Source organism: Ciconia boyciana, chromosome 3 (assembly GCF_034638445.1).
Source record: "Ciconia boyciana chromosome 3, ASM3463844v1, whole genome shotgun sequence".
Lineage (NCBI taxonomy): Eukaryota > Metazoa > Chordata > Aves > Ciconiiformes > Ciconiidae > Ciconia > Ciconia boyciana.
Window position 1 is genome coordinate 17,984,454 of NC_132936.1, and position 18,757 is coordinate 18,003,210.

General features: G+C 37.2%; 1 protein-coding gene across 2 annotated transcripts in view; it reads left to right on the forward strand.

Annotated features, from left to right (window-relative positions):
• Positions 1-4,671, forward strand: part of KIDINS220 (kinase D interacting substrate 220) — an 83,145-nt gene extending 78,474 nt beyond the window's left edge. The window contains exon 28 of one of the 2 annotated variants that reach the window (XM_072855089.1): positions 1,165-4,671. In XM_072855089.1, the coding sequence (XP_072711190.1) occupies positions 1,165-2,436 (1,272 nt within the window). In that variant the 3' untranslated portion in view covers positions 2,437-4,671. The remainder of the gene's footprint in view (positions 1-1,164) is intronic. The other variant, XM_072855088.1, reaches the window with a different exon arrangement.
• The last annotated feature ends 14,086 nt before the right edge of the window (positions 4,672-18,757 follow it).

An 18,757-nucleotide genomic window follows, 5' to 3' on the forward strand; every position in this document is an offset into this window, starting at 1 on the left:
GAAAGATAAGAAGGATGCATTTAAGAGCAGGAAAAAGGTGGGGGGAAGGAGAAAAGAAAAACAGAGAGTGAGAAAGAGAAGGATGGACCAAGAGGGTATATCTATATGATTAAGCAATTCTGTTCTAAATCTTGAATTCATTCACAGTGTTTGAATCCACACATTAATTTTCCTGTTCATGTTTAGCTTGTTAAAATTACCCAAGCCCTTTTAGTTTTTTTTTAATAGTGTTTTCTAGCAGAAGGTAGGTTTTTGAAACATGGTTCATTTTCAGTGTTGCCCCCAATAAGACAGAATACCTCAACAGTCTTTCAAAATCTCCTCTCTTGTGCACTGCAAAGTTGAGCAGGTTTCCTAAAGTACTTGCTGCTTAAGTCAATGCCTCAGCTCCAGTGCACCAGGCACTGTATGTCTTTTACTTGGTGGTAGTGAGCAGCCCGTTTATATGCATGACACAAAGCCGTATGTTCATCCACAATCCACTCCTTTACTTTGTTAACCTCTGTGCTAGATCTTGGTTCTAGCATTTAATAGATGGCCTAGCATCCTATGCCTATGGACTTCTCTGTGTGCACACTAAAAGAGAGCAGAGGTGGGGGCAAAGAGGAATATGTCCAAGAACTGATTTTTCTGAAATCAGTTATATGCAATGGAATTTTGCCAGGATATATTGAAGTATGTAGCATGGGGGTATTTTAAATTGTTTTTGAGAGATGTTCAGCATTTAGATGAACTCTTGCTGTCTTTCTAATATAAAATGCTAATTTTGTAAATGTACAAAAATGTATTAGAAAAGCCCATCTTGATATAAAATTCAATTGTTATAATTATATTCTCAAAAGAGTTAGCCTTAAATGTACTGGATAAAATGCTTGTTTTGTGGAAATCTTCCATTCTGGGGACCAACAATAAGAATACTTCGTAGTGTATGTGTGTGTGTAGTGAATGTGTATGTGATTGCTTATATATGATTACAGTAAGCATATTTTAATTATAGCATTGACAATTTCACTTGCATAATCTGTTCACATCAACAAAAAATCATTTAAGCACATACTTTATGCTTTGAGTTACTTAATTTAAAAAGATCAGTAAAAGTAAAAATAAATAGTTCATTTAACTGTTATCTCTCTCTTTTCTTTCTCTTTTTTTTTTTTTTTCCAGTCACAAACTCGTAGAACTCCGAGTCTTTCAAGTCTTAACTCTCAAGATTCTAGTATTGAAATATCAAAGCTTACTGATAAGGTACAGGCAGAATACAGAGATGCATACAGAGAGTATATTGCTCAAATGTCACAGTTAGAAGGAGGCGCCAATTCTACTACAGTAAGTGGTAGGTCCTCCCCTCATAGCTCAAGTGCTTTCTATATGGGGCAGAGTACATCAGGGGGTTCCTTGCATTCCAGTGCAGAACAGGAAAAAGGGAAAGATGGTGAACAGAAACAAGATGATGGAAGAAAGTCCTTCTTGCTGAAGAGGAATGATGTTGTTGATTACAGTACTTCAGGTGTTTCTACTAATGATGCATCTCCTTTGGATCCTATTACCGAAGAAGATGAAAAGTCTGATCAGTCTGGTTCCAAGCTTCTCCCAGGAAAGAAGTCTTCAGAAAGAACAAGTATTTTCCAGGCTGCAGATTTAAAGCTTAAGGGAGTTACTCTCCGGTATCAGAAACTTCCTAGTGATGAAGATGAGTCAGGAACTGAGGAATCAGATAATACTCCACTTCTTAAAGAAGGTAAAGATAAGAAGACAGATGGCAAAGTAGAGAAGCAGCCCAAATCTCCAGAACATGGATCTGAACCTATTAGAACCTTCATCAAAGCAAAGGAGTATTTGACAGATGCCCTTTTGGACAAAAAAGATTCGTCTGACTCTGGTGTAAGATCCAACGAAAGTTCTCCAAATCATTCCCTCCATAATGAAGGAGCAGATGATTCACAGCTTGAAAAGGCAAATCTCATTGAGCTTGAAGATGACAGTCACAGTGGAAAGAGAGGAATTCCACACAGCCTTAGTGGCCTTCAAGATCCAGCTGTGGTTCGCATGTCTATTTGCTCAGAAGATAAGAAAAGCCCTTCTGAAAGCAGCTTGATAGCAAGTAGCCCAGAAGAGAACTGGCCAGCTTGCCAGAAAGTCTATAATTTAAATAGAACCCCTAGTACAGTAACCTTAAATAATAACAGTGCTCCAAACAATCGGGCTAATCAAAATTTTGAAGAAATACAAGGTATCAGAGATTCACCTCAAATTATCCTGCACCCTGGCTCAGGTTCCAATTCAACTGCAGTTCAGAATGAGAACCTGAAGAGTGTTGCTCACAAGCGGAGCCAGCGTTCAAGTTATACCAGGCTTTCAAAAGATTCATCAGAGCTCCACACTGTTACAGCCTCAGAAGGGGCTGGTTTTGGAGAAGAAAGAGAGAGTATCCTGTAAAAAGCAGACAGGTTAAAACAGAGTATGCCCATGAATTGTAGCTTGCTTGGAATTCTTTGTCAGTGTGTGGTTACATTAAGCTCTGTAGTTTAAGCTTTCAGTATTGTAATAGAAGGTCTAGATTCTTTTCAGTCATTTTCTTGGACAGAAGTACTAATTTTTACAAGTAAATTACTTCAGACCTTCCCCACATATAAAAGCAGTACTTGTCAGCATGGAAAACCAGTTCTTTGTTAAGACACTGTGCAAAGGTTTGGTGGGGGCAGATGTTACAGAAGTAAGTATGGTTTAATTATTAAAATTATGATGTGATTTTACTTTTCTGTTGGGATATGTATTACTTATCCCTTCTAAACATTCCAGTTAAGTCTGCATACTTGCAAGTAAAGTTAATACTGTGCATCTTTGCCATTTGATGTAAGAGATGCCAGAAGATTAAATATCACAAATGGTGATGCCCTTATCAAACTTTGCATTAATTAGTGGATTAATGTGTGCAACGTATATTACATATGTTGAAATTTGAGTGTTAAGATACCTGTTTGGCTATATGTACTCTTTTACTCTCTGTATGTTCAGTAATTGCTGTTGACTTTGTGAACTTTAGGTAGAGTGGTGATAAGGTTTGTAAGGAACATTGTCTTGATGTGTCATTGGAATTAGCAGTTATTTATAAGGTAATACCTTATCATTGATTTAATGGATCCATTATTTATTATAGGTACATAATTTTACAGTCACTGGTCTAAACAGATGCAACCACCTGAGCTACATTAAAATATTGTAAGGATAAAGTATGAATGTGATGTCTGAACTTATGGAGTATCTGTTGCTGTGTGTGATCTTTCCTTGGTACAGTGTTTATCATTTGGTTATGAAAAGAAAAATAAGCAGTTTGCCATTTTAAAAATAATGCATACTTTTTGGAATCTCGTCAGAACTGTATGCCACCTTCTTTATTTCTGAAGTACAGTGTTTGAAGATTTTTATGTCATCTAAGTAATGTACCTGAATGTTGTTGTAGCAAATACTTGTACTGTCCAGTGAAATCTGCATGGTTTTGAGGAATAATTGTTCAAACTAGACTCTGGTAGTACAAAGAGAATAAAAAATAAATTGGCATGTTGGGTTTGTGTCCAAATTTCTGTTTATTGCGGTATTTTGTTTCTTCACTTGATAAAAATGTTACATCCATGTTGTTTTGGTTAAAGTACTTCACGGATTTAATTAAAAAGAATGCGTTAAAACAATATTGTTATTAATACAATACTAAATAAGCATCAAGTATAAAAATACATTTGATAAATGGACTTGCCAAAGCAGACGTTTCTAAAGGAAGTGCTGTGAGCTGCAGAGATGTGGCCACCTCCCGCTAGTCCAAAGCAGTAACCCTGCTGTTTGTGGCAGTTAACATGTGCTGGTAGTTCTGCACAGCTTCGTTTCTGTCCTAGTGCATTTCCAACCAGATGCCTCCAGCAGGACCATGTGGTCGTGGCCTTTGTTATCCAAATCAAGAGGATGCTTTTCTATGCCAGAGTCAACAGAGAAAAACTGGCTTTATCTAGGCTCTTTATTTTTTCATTCTATGGATGTCTCATACTTACAGGACTGGAGACGTGATGTGTACGTTTTTGGATTCTGTTAAATTGGTGCGTTATTTGACTGAATTAAAATTTACTCATAAGAGTGTTACAGAAGTACTGAAAACTTGTGTGCACATATCTTTATCTATTAGAAAGATTATTAGTTTAACCAAAAAGCCTCCCAAAGCAAAATAAGAAGCCCCCAAAGCCTGTGTAGTTTCATGATATTTTGTTGAATCTTTGGGAACAGTTTTTTGCTTTAGGTTCTTCTTATTAAAAAAAAAAAAACAAACAGGTACATCACTCTGCTTTCTGAAATTTTGGGGATGTAAAAGCTTTTTACAGGAAGATACTTACAAGTGTTGTTTTGTAAGAGAGGACAAGAAGTGTAGCCGCCTTCTTTTAGACGTATTCACAGTATTGATGAATGATACCAAATATTTCAAATCATTTTGTCTGTTAAAGTCCTCAAATAATCAAAATGGATTACACTTAAATTTTCGTATGGTTTTGAGATCTTTTTCTTCGTGAAAGTTTTATCCTTCAAGTCTTCATAAGATAGCAAAACTGGGATGAAATAGGTAGTTGAGTGGAAAACTTTTGAGTGTTTCTATCTTGTATTCATTAATACCAGTGTAATTGCTTGCCATCACTAATAAACAATAGTTACAAGCAAAGTGTCTGTGTAAGATTGTACAGGGCTTAACGTAATACTCTCTTTGGGTATGTAGATCCATGCCCTGCATGGGATGTGGGTACCTAAAATGATTTCAGTTCCAAACAGTGGTTCAGTCCTGCTTCCTTTAACTGCATTATATAGTAATGCATGCTGTAGCTTATATAATCAGATGTGTTCATGGGCTTGTTATTCAATGCCTTCCTAGCGAAGTTCCTAGAATCAGCAAAATATGAGTGCTTCATAGCCGATTCAAGGACAGCATGCTACAAAAGCTGTTTGTTAATAGGACAGTAAATATAACTGACACTTAGAATCTACTTGCATAAAAACAGCTAGACGGAGTACATTTTTCTTCTCCATTGAAGCATCTTTTCAATTTTTTTATACAGGTATTCATAAGCAAACAGAAGAAAGTGTAGTACTCCGATAAAGGGAGAGGAAAAGAGAGAGAAGAGAGAAGTGGCGTACTTAATACAGCATAGTAGTAAGAAATATCTTTTGGTACATAATAGATATATACGTTAGTTACAGTACATGTTTAACAATTTTTTCACATGTAGAATATGAAAGAATAGCATTTTCAAGAATTAAAAATGCACTGCAGTTTCATAGCTGAAACCTGTTTTTTCTCTGCCACAGTTGCTATGGTTACTAGCTTTCTTAGTTTGTTGCACAATTCTTGGAGTTAAGAAACCATAAACAATTTCCAGTGCTGAAATATTAAATGTTAGCTCTGTGACTTGTGGGAATCATGGAACCCAAGAGTTCCATGGAGAATGGAAATTAATGAAGAGTATAAAACAATAAGACAACTACAAACTGATTTTTGGTACTCGCCACTTTCCAGAACTCTCGTAATGATAGTTTATGTATCCACTCTAATTTTGGATGACTGAACACTACAGGAACTTGAAACCATGACTTCTTTGCCTAACTGAATCTGAAGAGCGCAGTTTGGCTTGTCCTCTTGTTCTGATGCCTGGATATGTTTGCATGGTAGGGTGAAAATAAATCATTTTTGAAAGGAAAAATTGGATGCAAGTAACATTCCAGGATTTATGTGAGACTCTTACGGCTATTTGCCAGCTTTTTCCAGGGTTGCGGTTTATGAGGAAGGGGGAGAGGGAAATTCTTACATCCCACTTGTAAAACTTGCAACAAAATAATGATCTAGTAAAATTCTTGGAGATTCTGGGAAAAGGTTTCTATTTTGTGCCTGTCCTGGTCAGTCTAGGATATCTGATCACCCTATATGACTTTGCCCATCCAGCAGAATATATATGTGGTGTTGGTAAGTTTTCAGTCCTTAGCTTTCTTAAGTTTTCTTTTCAAATACTGTTAATTTTTTTGTTTCTTCTCTTATTTTTTCTTTATATAATCTTTGGGAAACTTTCCTGGGGCACACTTAGCATGGGTTTATACAGTATGCTGAAAATAGGTGGTTTCTTTTGTGGTCTGGGGTTCAGCTGTTCACTTCTGTCCACAGAATCCTCGAAGCCTGTTTTTTACCTTTGCAGCTCTCGTGGGAAGCTTTCTGGACCTCACAGTAAGAATATGGGAAGTTCTTTGTACAGCCACAAGACACACAGGCAGAGGATCCCAATAGCATCTGTTATCCATAGTCCAGCATGTTGCACCCTGTGGCCTTGATGCTAGATAGCTTTATCATCTGTGACAGGTTTATTTAAGTTTCTAAATACATTACTAAGAAATTGCCAAAGAAAATAATACCTGGATATTTGAGGTCTCTTAACTGAAAGCCACAGTTGTGGTAAAATAGAAGTGTTAATACCTGGTAGTGAATTTTCAGACAGGTGAGAGAAATACAATGTGCTAATTAGTGTAAGATAAATCCTGCTGTTAGGATTTTGGTCTTTTCTGTGCCAAATAATGGCTGTAGTGGGGAGAACTTGGAGCAAAATTCAAATTCTAGTTAAGCAGAGAAGACTGGAAAGACTGCTAACCTTACACACTGTTTTATGTTAGCCCTGTGCATTACATTTTCTAGATTTCGGTTATCTTTATTAAGGTCCATTTCATCAGTATAAAGGAGGGGTGGGGATAATTTTACTTAGAATCTTTCTCCATGGGAATACAGAACAGTTTAATGAGTTTGACATGTTCTCACAGGTTTCTGAATTTCAACAAAAAGGAGAAAAAAATAGGGAACTGGGTGCTCAAAAATTTTAATAATATAAAGTATAAATAATATCAGACCATGTTTCCAACAGAACGAGAACTTTCTGAAGACTAATTGGCACATGGAGACCTATCAAACAGTGTTAAAGAGATTATTTTAGCTATTTAACATTCAGATAACTTTTTCATTATCGTGCAAGCTGAGCATGCAGTATGTTCTGCCCTTTCATTAACAAATGGAAGCAGGTTATAGAAGTCAAAATGCAATTTAAAGCTGATGAAAAGCTAATTTTTTTTTTTGGCTGTAGTGTGTTTCTTGTTTTATTTCATTGTTCTTATGCTTAGGTAGCTTATGATTGCTTTGTTAAAGTCTTCACATGGAATTCTCTAATAGAGGCATGTGTTCATTGCAGCTTAGCGCAGCTTCTGGCACTATAATGATTCAGTTCTTTTGTGGTAAAACATAAGACTAATGATAGAGGAGGTTTTCTTCTTTTATCAAGCTTTGAGTCTAACATTTGTATTTTCATTTGCAGGTCTGACTCCAGGGATGCACTTAGTACTTTAGTTAAGTTTTGTTTTAGAAATTTATGTCCCATCTTCCAGAAGGACTCAGAGCTACAGGTTTTTTAGCAATGTTTTCTCAGTCATAAGTGATTGTAGTTCCTTAATAAGGCTGATACTCGCAACACCAAATGTTTGGGCCTTAAAAAGCATTAAAATGTATTCTTTTTTCCCCAAAGCATGTTTTGATATGATAGTGACACTGGATAAACTTCTAAAAGAAGTGCTGTTGGCTGATTTCCTTCTCTTAGTTTATCATATATTAGGGTCACCTTCTTCTGAAGTGGAAGAAAAAACCCTCTTGGAATATTTTAGAAGAACATGGTCTTTTGGAGGAAAAAAGAATAGGTGAGAGGTGGTGTGAGGTTTTGTGTAACAAAAGGTTGTATTTGAGAGTTAGTGTATATTTCTTTTAAAGATGGGATTCTAGCAATAGAGCATACTTTTTGTTATGTTAATTCTTAGTGTTGCCATTACGTAGTACAGTGTACAGGGTTCTTTCATGTTTCAAGTCTCCTTTCTGAGTACTGATATCACATATCTCTGTTGCTTCTTACAGAGGTAACCTGGATTGGAGAATTATCTTTTCAAGTAAACCAAGCAGTGTCTGTATATTGTTACTTGGGTACAACGTGTTTATTGTTTATGAATGAGAAGGGAAGGAGAGGAATAATAGTGGTCCATTATAAGATTTTACTTGTGTCCAGGATTTCTCATGATAGAAAACAAAAGAACAAAGTTTGAATGGTTTGTATGTGTCCCTGGAACCTAGAAACAAAAACACAGGCATAAGATATTGACTGTGGGGAACAGTAAAACTGAAATGGAAATTCTGTGATGCCTTACTGCCTTTCCTCACTAATTAAACTACAGGGAAGCAATCAGCAGAGATTTAACTTTTTTGTTTTTTAATATTTCTGTCTTCTGAAATAATGTGATGGTTTGTGCTTGGCTAAAGGCAATACATATTCTTGAACTGTTTACATATCCCGGCACCTTCAAATCTTTCTGAATTTGTCATAGTACTTTTGAGAGGCAGTAAAATTTTACTGGCCTCATTTTGGACACCAGACAAATCCTTTCCCACCTCGTCAATGGTAGAATACAGAGTTATACATATTTTCTAGGAGAGTCAAGAATTGAGTCCTGAGCTTTCATCTGCCAGTCAAATTGGACTTTTATTGATATCATTTATTTTATGTTCATTTAAACCATGAGAAGTCCTGAAATCTAAAGTGAAGATTACTAGTAAGTTAGCTTTCTGTCATCACTCAGCATTTTTTCCATCCTCTTGATGTTTCCTCTTTGACTGTAAACGTTGCAGCCTGTTTGTGGTCCTTTTCCTTTTTGGCAAAAAGTTAAGATTCTAACTTCGAATGTCTTTGGCATACCAGTCATTTGGGACTACGTAAATTTGCTTTCTCTTGTTCTTACTGGACATGCTTATGTTCTGTCTTGCCCCCACTTACCATGTTCAGTGCGTGAGTACATTGTGTAGAACACTTGGAACTGTCTCAGTTCTGCCTCACTACCTGACTGGTAGTTGGGGCTTTGGTTGCTGACTGTAACTTACCTTCTCTTCAACTTCTTCATCATAACCTCAGAACTGCTGTATGCTGCAATTTTTCCCATTTCAGCAATGGCAGAAAATCCTGTTCTACTCTGGTGGCGGTGGTGTTTTTTGCTTGGATGGGGGTTTTTTTGTTGTTTGGGTTTTTCTACCCTAGGAAGGTTTTACAACCTAGGTAGGGTCTAGGCTCTGCAATCAATTTTTTCCTTACTTCTCTCCATCCTCTTCCTCATGTCCTGGGAAATTCACAGGATATACATATTCACAGGATATACATATCCACAGTCCACAAAACTGGTTTTAAAATATATTTTCTCTGACATCTTTGTCGTGGACAGTAATGGACACATCAAAAAAAGTGCACTAGTTTATATCTACCAATGGAAAGAACCTTCAAACTTTATGAAGTGGGGGAAAAATCTGCTTCTTGGTTTCCTTACAGCTATTCCTGATAAATAATCAGGCAATTCTGGCTCATAAGATAAGCACAGTTGTCAGCTCATCTGCTTTGTAAGTAGTCTGTTAAGATTCTAGAAGAACTTAAGGGCTGCACTCAAGAAAGGTTAATTTTCCTCATGGACCTCTGTAAGTTATGCTTGATGCTGCAGGTCTGAATGGCACTGCACATAATGTAATGTATAGGACTTTTTAGCTCTTGCTTTGAAGTAATCTGAAGAAAGACAAACTTTGAAAACTTATGTTCATGAGTGTTGATCCAGTATGCCAGGATTTATGAGGTTCTACATTTGTTTAAAGACTCAAGAGCCAACCTTTGGTGTTCAGGTCTTTTTACTCTGAAAGAGAAAAAGAAATCTTGATTTGTTCATTTTCTATAAAAAACAAATCCTCAAACCATAAGCCTATTTAACTTCAGGACATATTTACACCTTTGGAATATAAAGGAGGTTTTAGAGATTTTGTTGTTCCTGGATGCCTTCTGGTCTTAATTTTCAACATCATCTTTTCAGTAGCTCCTTTCAAGGTGTGGCAAGGAACCATGAATAATTTCCTCTGTCTTCACCATCTGTGCTACCTTCTGCCTCTCTTCCATCTGATGACAGACTAGCTCAGCTTCATCAGATCTTTTTATATGCTAATATGAACCAGAGTCTTTAATTTTGTAGTCCATGGATACAGTGTTCAATAATTATTTTTTTTTTTTTTTGTCCCATAGTCTTCACATCAACTTTCAGGGCTCTCTGTACAGTAATTTCTTTAAGCACCTGGTAGGTTCTTTGCAATACTGGGACCCATAGAACTCATTTTTCTGCATTTGCAGTACACACTTTACTACCAAGCAGAAAGTACAATGGTGATTCATCCTACATTTGCAAGAGGAGGCATTTATGCTTAAAATTCAAATTCAGGAAAGTAGTCCCACTTCTGTTATTTTTCAGTATATGAAGGGGACTGTTATTTTATTCTTGTCCTTGAAAATATTTGGACTTTCAGAAAAAAATGCAAATTACTTTTGTTTGGACTAGTTGTCTTTTAGCAAAGACCTGACAGTGATGATGGCTCATCTGAGATGGATCAGGACTCCTTTGCCTGAATGACTGGCTTCTAAAAACATATGACAAGACCAGTTTGCTCAGGTTCTATGAACTACTTTATGGTTCTTCAATTTTTTTTTTTTAAGGGCTAGTAGACAAAAAAAAAAATCACCTGTATTTAAATAGCCCCTGGAGTTCAAGGGAGGCTGGGGAGGGAAGAAACCTGTCAGAATTTTTTCTCCTCAGGGTTCATTTCAGGCTGTGAAAAGTTGGATAAAGTGGTTGGACACACATCCTCCTACTATGATGGGCTCCTTTCTAGTCTTTCTGTAATACCTGGAAAAACCACTTTAGGGCTTTTTTTGTTTGGGTTGGGGTTTTTTTTGTTGTTTTTTTTTTTGTATCTATCAGCACCTATTTTGAGGTCTAGCTGTGAACTGTGTAATCCCGTGGCATACTTCTAGAGGTTGAGAAATACCTGACTATGACAGTGAAACTCAGCCACTTTAGGCAAAAAGGTGTCTCTTTCTACAAATTTTCATTACAAGACCATAACTTACCACTTCTCGGAGACATGCTCAGACTGAAGAGGAGGAAATTCTGCTCATCAGTGTCTCAAAACTTATGTCTGAAACACATGCTGGGCATTTCTCTTTCACATTCAGAGATGGCATGTTCAAGTGACAACTGGCAACGCCAAAGTGTATCAAAGTATAATGTGGTACAAGATCTACTCCTCACAGTCCAGAAGTCCTTGGTTTTGGTATGTTAAACACCGTATTCATTTGCCCATTCCTCTCCTGAGTGCTTTAAATATGTGGTGGATGACTTGAGTCATGATTGGGAACAGGATCCTAATTTCTCTGTCCTTATTTTGTGTGTGTATATACATATCCTGATTTATTTTGATACATATTTTTTGTATTTAATGTAAGAAGCAGAGCTTTCTGTTCCTAAGGTGTCCTTAACCTTAATCCCTGTTCAGTGTGTTCCCACGTCTATGATCAGAAATTCAGTATGCACATTTCTGGGATTTCTCACATCACGTTGTCAGAATTTTTTGCTCTGTCAGTAACAAATCTCAAAATAGCATCTCTTTCTGATCTCTGATCTGATGAAAAATTCTTTACATATCCTAGTCCACTCAACCTTCCTATTTCAATGTGAATACTGGATGTCTGTCAGAGTACAGGTGTTCCTGTGCTATGGGAGAGATCCTTAGTAAGAGCAGAGAGGGCTCTGTGAGAAAGTTATCTATGAAGCCTTCTGTCTGTTCACTCTCTTGGCTGAAGGTCCAGTCTTTGGACTTTCTGTTTGAGCTAAAGAAGCTCAGCCATCCCATAGTTTGCTCCACATTCACTTGGCAAAGTTATCTTGGTGCACCAACCACAGTGTTCATTCAGTGTTCTCAAAGGTTCTCTAGGTTTAATTAAATTGTTTGCAGTGTGGAAGACCAATGGAAACAAACTGGGTAATGATCAGGACTAGGACTGCAGGAGGGAACCTCAATGGAGTTTACAACATTGCCTTTCATGATTATGTTTCTTTTCAGGTTGTAACATTGTTCAGGAGAGCAAGTGAAATCCATGCTTAGGGCGCTCTCTGCCACTTCCACTTTTTTGGATAAAGCATCCGTGAAGTCCTATAGCTTCCCCTCTCCCCAAGCGATTCTATTTTAACTAGGCAATGTAATTTTCATGTAGCCTCCCATACCTAAGCCATTCTTCCGTGACCAGGATGTTAAGAGGGGGTGTTTTTGTCTTCACAGGATCAAGTCAGGATCATGTTAATAGCTGAGCAAAGCTATCTGAAAAGGCTGCTAAACAGGATAATGGTATATGACATGTCTATGGTGGAACCTGCTCAGTCATGGTGGCACACTTCATCAGAACTCTGGCAACCCCTGAGGAGAGTCTCCATTGTAGATAGTTGTCAAGCCCTTCTCTGCTTAGAGCAGAGCCAACAGACTTTGAGCCGACATTCAGCAAGAGTTATGCCATCACACAGGTATCTAGGAGTCAACACTAAGCTTGTAAGTTTGATCTATCAGTCTTAGTATGAGGACTTGGACATCCCTTTCCAGGTCACTGAGAGTAATGCATGGAGATGTTTAAACACATATTTAAAAATTGAGGAAAAAAAATATTAATAGGTTACCCTGAAGGGTAAGTCTTTCTGGGAACTCTGGAATTCTGTAGTGGAGCCAGGACTGAGATGACACAGCAGCTATATCTAAAGTAGGAGCTGAGGATGTGGTATGAACACATGCCATGGATAGTGCAAAGGTTGAAAATTCTAAAGTGCCTGGGAACATGTGCAATTACAATATAAATATGTAAATGAACAACACTTCTAAGAAAGTAAATCACTGCTAAAGAAAAGAGATTTCAGAAAAAAAATTACTGAAGGTAGTCATTAAAATCTTCCAAATTGATGCTACGTAGCACTGAAATTTATTTGATTCAGATATCTTAGAATTATTTGGATTTGAAAATACTCTTAAGAAAACATAATCAAAATGCATTCACATTCAGCTATTGTAAGGTTTTATGTTTAATGCTCTCTGCAGAAAATCAGGCAGAAACAGAAAAATAATTCAAGATAAGTTGACTCCACATAAATGTTTGGCTTGTTTAAGGACAACACCAGGGGGTTACCTTTGAATATATTTTTCTTCTCTCCAATTATTTTACAAAGCTAAATTATGCAGGGGAATTGTGTAATCCTAACAAACTAATAATTACTAAAAAAAGAAAATTTCTGTGATCAGAAACAGGAGGTTCTGAACACTTAGACCTGTTCAGCATACCAGCAGTTTTTTGTCCAGATAGTAATTTAAGTGTATTTGTTTTTCTTTCAATGGCTGGCTCAAGTCAGTATGGCCTAGCTCTGCTTCCTGTTGAAGCTAAGGATCCAGTCAGAACAATCTATAAACCATTATGAGTTTTCTTGGAGAAATGGAGAGACAGCTGTATCATGGAGCTAGAGCTATTAGAAGATAGGAGAGGACTACCTGGAACCACATTTAAGGGAAAAAGGGAGGGCCTGGGGAATCACAAGTCATCTTTACTTTGATATCTGCAAGAACTTTATTCATCAAGCTTTTATTATTCATCAGGTGTTTAAACTTAAAGTATGAAACTCCATATGGAGTTTTCAGGAATGACCCTTATCGAATTGCTCTGATTTCCTCCTTTGGCTCAGTAACTGGCCTGCAGAAGATGGATACAGCAGATGTGATATGTTTGACTTAAGTAAGACTTTTATCATCAAAACTTAAGCAAATCATGCAATGAAGTGAAAGCAGACTGTTTGAAAAGGTAGACTTGCAGTGATTGTCAATTATCTCATGTCAAAGTAGGGTCACATGGGAGTCTGTTTGGTCCATTTTTATTCAGTGTTATTTTTATTAGCAACCTTATTGGTGGAATTTCAAAGTTTACTCTTGTCTGAACCTGCCTTATCCTGAAGGACAGAATTACTTGATACACAGAGGACTGTAAATTAACATGATGTCATTCAGTAAAGGCCAGTATGGAGCATTGCACTTACAAAAGTGAAATCAAATGCACAAATATAAAATGGAGTATGACCCACTGAAATATGCAGAAGACAATGGGGTTGTAGTGTGGGTAGTAAACCAGTACTAAGCTAACAAGATAAGTTATACTGCTGAAGGTAGAGGGAAAAAAAGGAAATCCCTGAGGGGTGTATTAACAGGAGGTATCATACAATCCAGGAGAGGTGTGCCCTGCTGCTGAAGGTGTACTGTGTCCAGACCTGAGCACCTTCAATAAGCAACTGGAGAACAGCAAAAACATTTAGAAAACATGACTTACAGGTATGTAATATTGGAAGAGTTGGATTTGTTGAGTTTAAAAGAAGGAAGGCTGAATGGACATAATTTCTTGATATGTAAAATATTGTTACAGAAAGATTATAAGAAGCTCCATCAGTGGAGCACAAAGTAATCAGCTTCTAATTTGTGGTGGAAAAAAACAATATTCTGAAAATAAAAGCTTTCTAATAAAGTAATAGCAGTGTTACCTAGGGAAGTTGTGGAATTTCATTCACTGGGAGCGCTTGAGAGTAATATAAATGAACGAGAAGAATCATAAGATGACCTCCTGCCACTCTGGTTTGCACTTTTTGGTTTTACATAGCAAAATGCACAACAATTTGTTTCAAGCAGCAGCTGTCACTGCTTTCACCACCGATGGGACTCCTAAAGGAAAAACAGCATGTGCCAAACCATTTGTTTTCCTGGGAAATTCACTGATGGAGTAGGCCTGGGTGTAAATACCCATGAAAGAGGAAGAGTTGCAAAATTCCCCCTCAGAAGGGCAGAAATAGAAGTTCAAATGCAAAAGGTCACACTTTATACTGTGAAATAGAAAGTGCCAAGGGACACAAAGCTGGTTAGAGGCAAAGAGGCAGTGGCAGCACTAACAGGGGAAACCCCAGACCATCCCAGCTGTGTGGGATACAGTGGTTGCCAGCTCAAACAGAGGAGCAAACCAGTGTATTTTGCATATTGGATTAATAGCTTCTTATTCATGCCCTTGATGGCCAGGCTTCCAGTCACAAGTGTCATTCCCATATTTTGCACAGTGACCTTAAACCCAGCCTATCTTCATGCTGGGTTTTTGCTTCCATGTTCCAATGTTATTAACATTGATATTTAAATGTATGCATCTTGGAAGAATCCAAGTAAAATGGTTTGCTGTTTACTTTTTAACTTCATAAGGAATTTTGCACTTCAGTGCCCTGTCTCTCCTTTGTCACAGTATCATTCAGACTCTTGTTTTAATTGTCTCTTCACTGTTTACATTTTGTTGTTCAATTCCTCAAGGGTCTGCTAAATTTAAATCATCTTTATACTATTATAGGATGGCAAGAAAGGAGAGAGAATGCGTATCTAATGTGCTTGTTTAAGCAAAATGCAATCCACATAAAATCATGTTACCTGATCCACATTCAAGCCCAAAGAAATGGCTTTTTCCTTACACAGAGATGCGTGGGTGCCCAGTGCTTGTGCTTTCTCCCTGGCTCTTTTTTAATTAGTAACATAAGCAAAACTGGGGCTTGAATCTACATTAACACTTCCAATAGGATAAGGACCAGTCTTTGGCCCATTGCAATGGAATCTCTCCTATTGATACTGATACTTTCTCTTTAAAACATAATACTAAAAGCAGTGGCTACTCTGGGAGGGCTTCTAGGCCAATGTAACTCCCCAGTCATGACTGGCAATTGTTGGGCAGGTACAATTTCACATGATAAATGACCAATTTTAATGCCCAAGAATGTTGCTGCCATTGTTTAGTATTACCAAGGTGGCCCAGTATCGTACCATTTCGGGCATGCTGGTTCATAAGAATTCCCGAGAGAGAGAACTAAATTTCCCATTTTTACAGATGCATAGAAATATGAAGGAGTGAAATGACTTACAGAGGTCACATACAAAGTCTGTGGGAAACTGGGGCTAAGAGCTATGTCTCATAACTCCCAGTTCAAAGTCTTAACCACGAGATCGTTATTTTCGCCCACATCAGTGAAGCCCTGTTTCATCACCTTCAACAGCTGATAAATTACTTGTTTGAGCTGCTTAAATACCAGAACTTTGAAGGGAAAGTTAAGAAGTGTGTGTAGCTTTTAAGTGTTTTCATGGACACCTTAAATCATTCACCAGCTTTATAGGCATCAAATGAAATGGACTTTCTTTCCTGACTTGTACAAGTGCTTAAGAAATGTGTGGAAGCCATCAGTTGATCAAAAAACTTAAAAATACATTTCAGCAATAGTTCAGAGACTAAGAGATAATAAACTAGTAGTTTTTAAACTTGAAATTGATTACATTTATAAAGCTTTTTTTTCTCTCCAGGAAACTGAAGAATGTCTATAAATGCCTGTTCAGTGAAGTACTCAGTTACTTAAAGAGGCATCTCTATCTGAAGGTCTCTGCAACTGTTCTTTTTTGAGACTTTTTGCTGATATGACTTACCTCAAATTGTCACACAGTTACCTTACATTTACCTTTAGGTCCTACATTTCAATGTGACAGTGTCTCAAAGATAAGGACAGATATCCAGTAATTGATTATGTGAAGTAGTAGTTCCAAGTATACCTCCACTGAAGCCCTCCGGCATTTGCTTTTGGGTATGTCTATACTGTAGTCTGATGGTGTTGGGTCAGCTCACGCAGATGAGTATGACTGAACCAGCTGTCGGAAGCATCAAGAGCAGTCAGGTTGCGAAGATTTAGATGTTGGTACAGCCTTGTATATTTTCCATGGCTGTATCCTACATTGAAGCCTGTACTGGACAATCTTCTCTGGTGGTGGTACCCAACCTAACAGGATGGAAGTTTGCTCAGGCTCATCTTCACATACTGCAGTTATGCTTCCTAGTTGTACTACAGATGTATCCTTTTTCAGGTTTGGAAAAATGCTGCATCTTCACATCCACTCCCTCTCTAACCTTTGGGTTGCTGCATGAATGAATGCCCCCCAAAATAGCATTTATAGAGTTGGTTTTCCTTTGTAAACCTGAAAACTGTATATTGAAAGAACCTGCTGTTATTGTTTCTTAGTGAATGACTTTCATTGGCAATTATGATTGATAGAGAAATTTAGATCACAGAACTCTGGGTTTTAGTGTCAGTCCTCCTTTCCTCCCTGTCATTTCCTGAACTCTGCTCATCGTGTCTGTTATTTCTGATTTGATAATAGTCCTTTTTATCCTTTGCTGCATATAGATCTGAAGGAAAAAAAACCACTTTTTATTCCTTATGTAAACAATATATTAAAAAAATCTCCTGATTACTTATTTATTTACACTTTTATTGGTAAACCTCTGAAATCATATGTGAAATCATGGATGTTATAAATACATAGGATTTAATCAGAAATGACACTATTCAATGAACCTGAATATGGAATCTAAAAAAGTAAGTTGTCAAAGCTGACCTATTTTTTCCTCTCCCTGTTATAAGTGAATTGCACGCTTCCTATGAAAATATTTTGTTGTTACAGTATGCTTGGCAGGAATTGAGTTACTGAAGATGATTCATTCATAATTTTCCTAGCAAATGAACCTGCAAAAGGAAGTTTTAAAGAAAGACTTTTACAGGTAATTATCTTATTTTTCCTTAAAAAAGATGTCATTTGGTCAATTGTGGCAGGCATAAGAATCAGGGGCTAAAATCCCAGTTTTATCTTCCGTAACCATATAGGTTATGCAGTGTGAATAATCTACAAAATAGAAAAAAAAAAAAAATCGGATTGAGGTTCAAGGCCAGCTGGAACTAGCATTTTATATTTGTAAATACTGTGGAATTACAATAGGGTTTTTTAGCTCTTTGTTAAAACTCTTCAGTGAGGCTGGAGGATAAATCTGTCCATCCCCTTCCTTAGTTCATAGGACAAGTAAGTTTTCCATACCTTTGTTCTAATATCTCTTGATTTTTTTCTTGTAGAATTTGTGACTGCCCTCACTTTCTACATTGTAAAAATACTTCCTTCTGCCTCTTTCTTACCTGGACAGTTCTTCTTTGTCTCATTCATTGTATTTTCCACTTTTTCATTACCTGTGATTCTTTGCATAAAACTTGCTTTTCTTCCCTTCCCCTGGCAGAATCATGGTGATTTGCTTCGGGGGGGGGCGGGGGGGGGCGGGGAATGGATGGATACGATATCACTCGTTCTTTCTGTCCCATATATCCCTCTTGTCTCTTTCATCCACTTTTAGTCACATTTCCATTGTTTTGTGACAGGTTGTTGCCACTTCGCATCTTCCAGTGGAACTCCAATAAATCTTAAAGTACCTGCTTCATTTTCTCACTCTTATGCCTGGCTTCCGAGTTTCTTTTTCCATTTGAAAAATTGCAGTTGTTTTTAGGCTCATAACTCACAAATCTGCTTTCCTCCAGGTCTGTCACAGTCCAGGTATATGTTTCTGCCTTTGGATATCTCTCCATAAGTGCTTACTGTCCCCTGGCAGGTCCTATTCATCCACCTTTCTTTTATCTTTTTGGACAATATTGCTGACCTGAGAGCTCCCTAAAATAGTAATAAAAATAATAGTAAGTACTCAAAGCTGCCAAAAAATAACCTACCACTCAATATTAGTGACAATCTGTTTCAGATTTTCAGATTATGAGAATTTTTGTCATGCTGTTGAACTAATTGCATGTTGGATGTGCTGTGTACATAACATACTCAGTTTTTATGTATATATTTATTACAAAGGTCCAAACTTCTAAACAATTAAACTTTTTTTCCTCTAAGCATGGC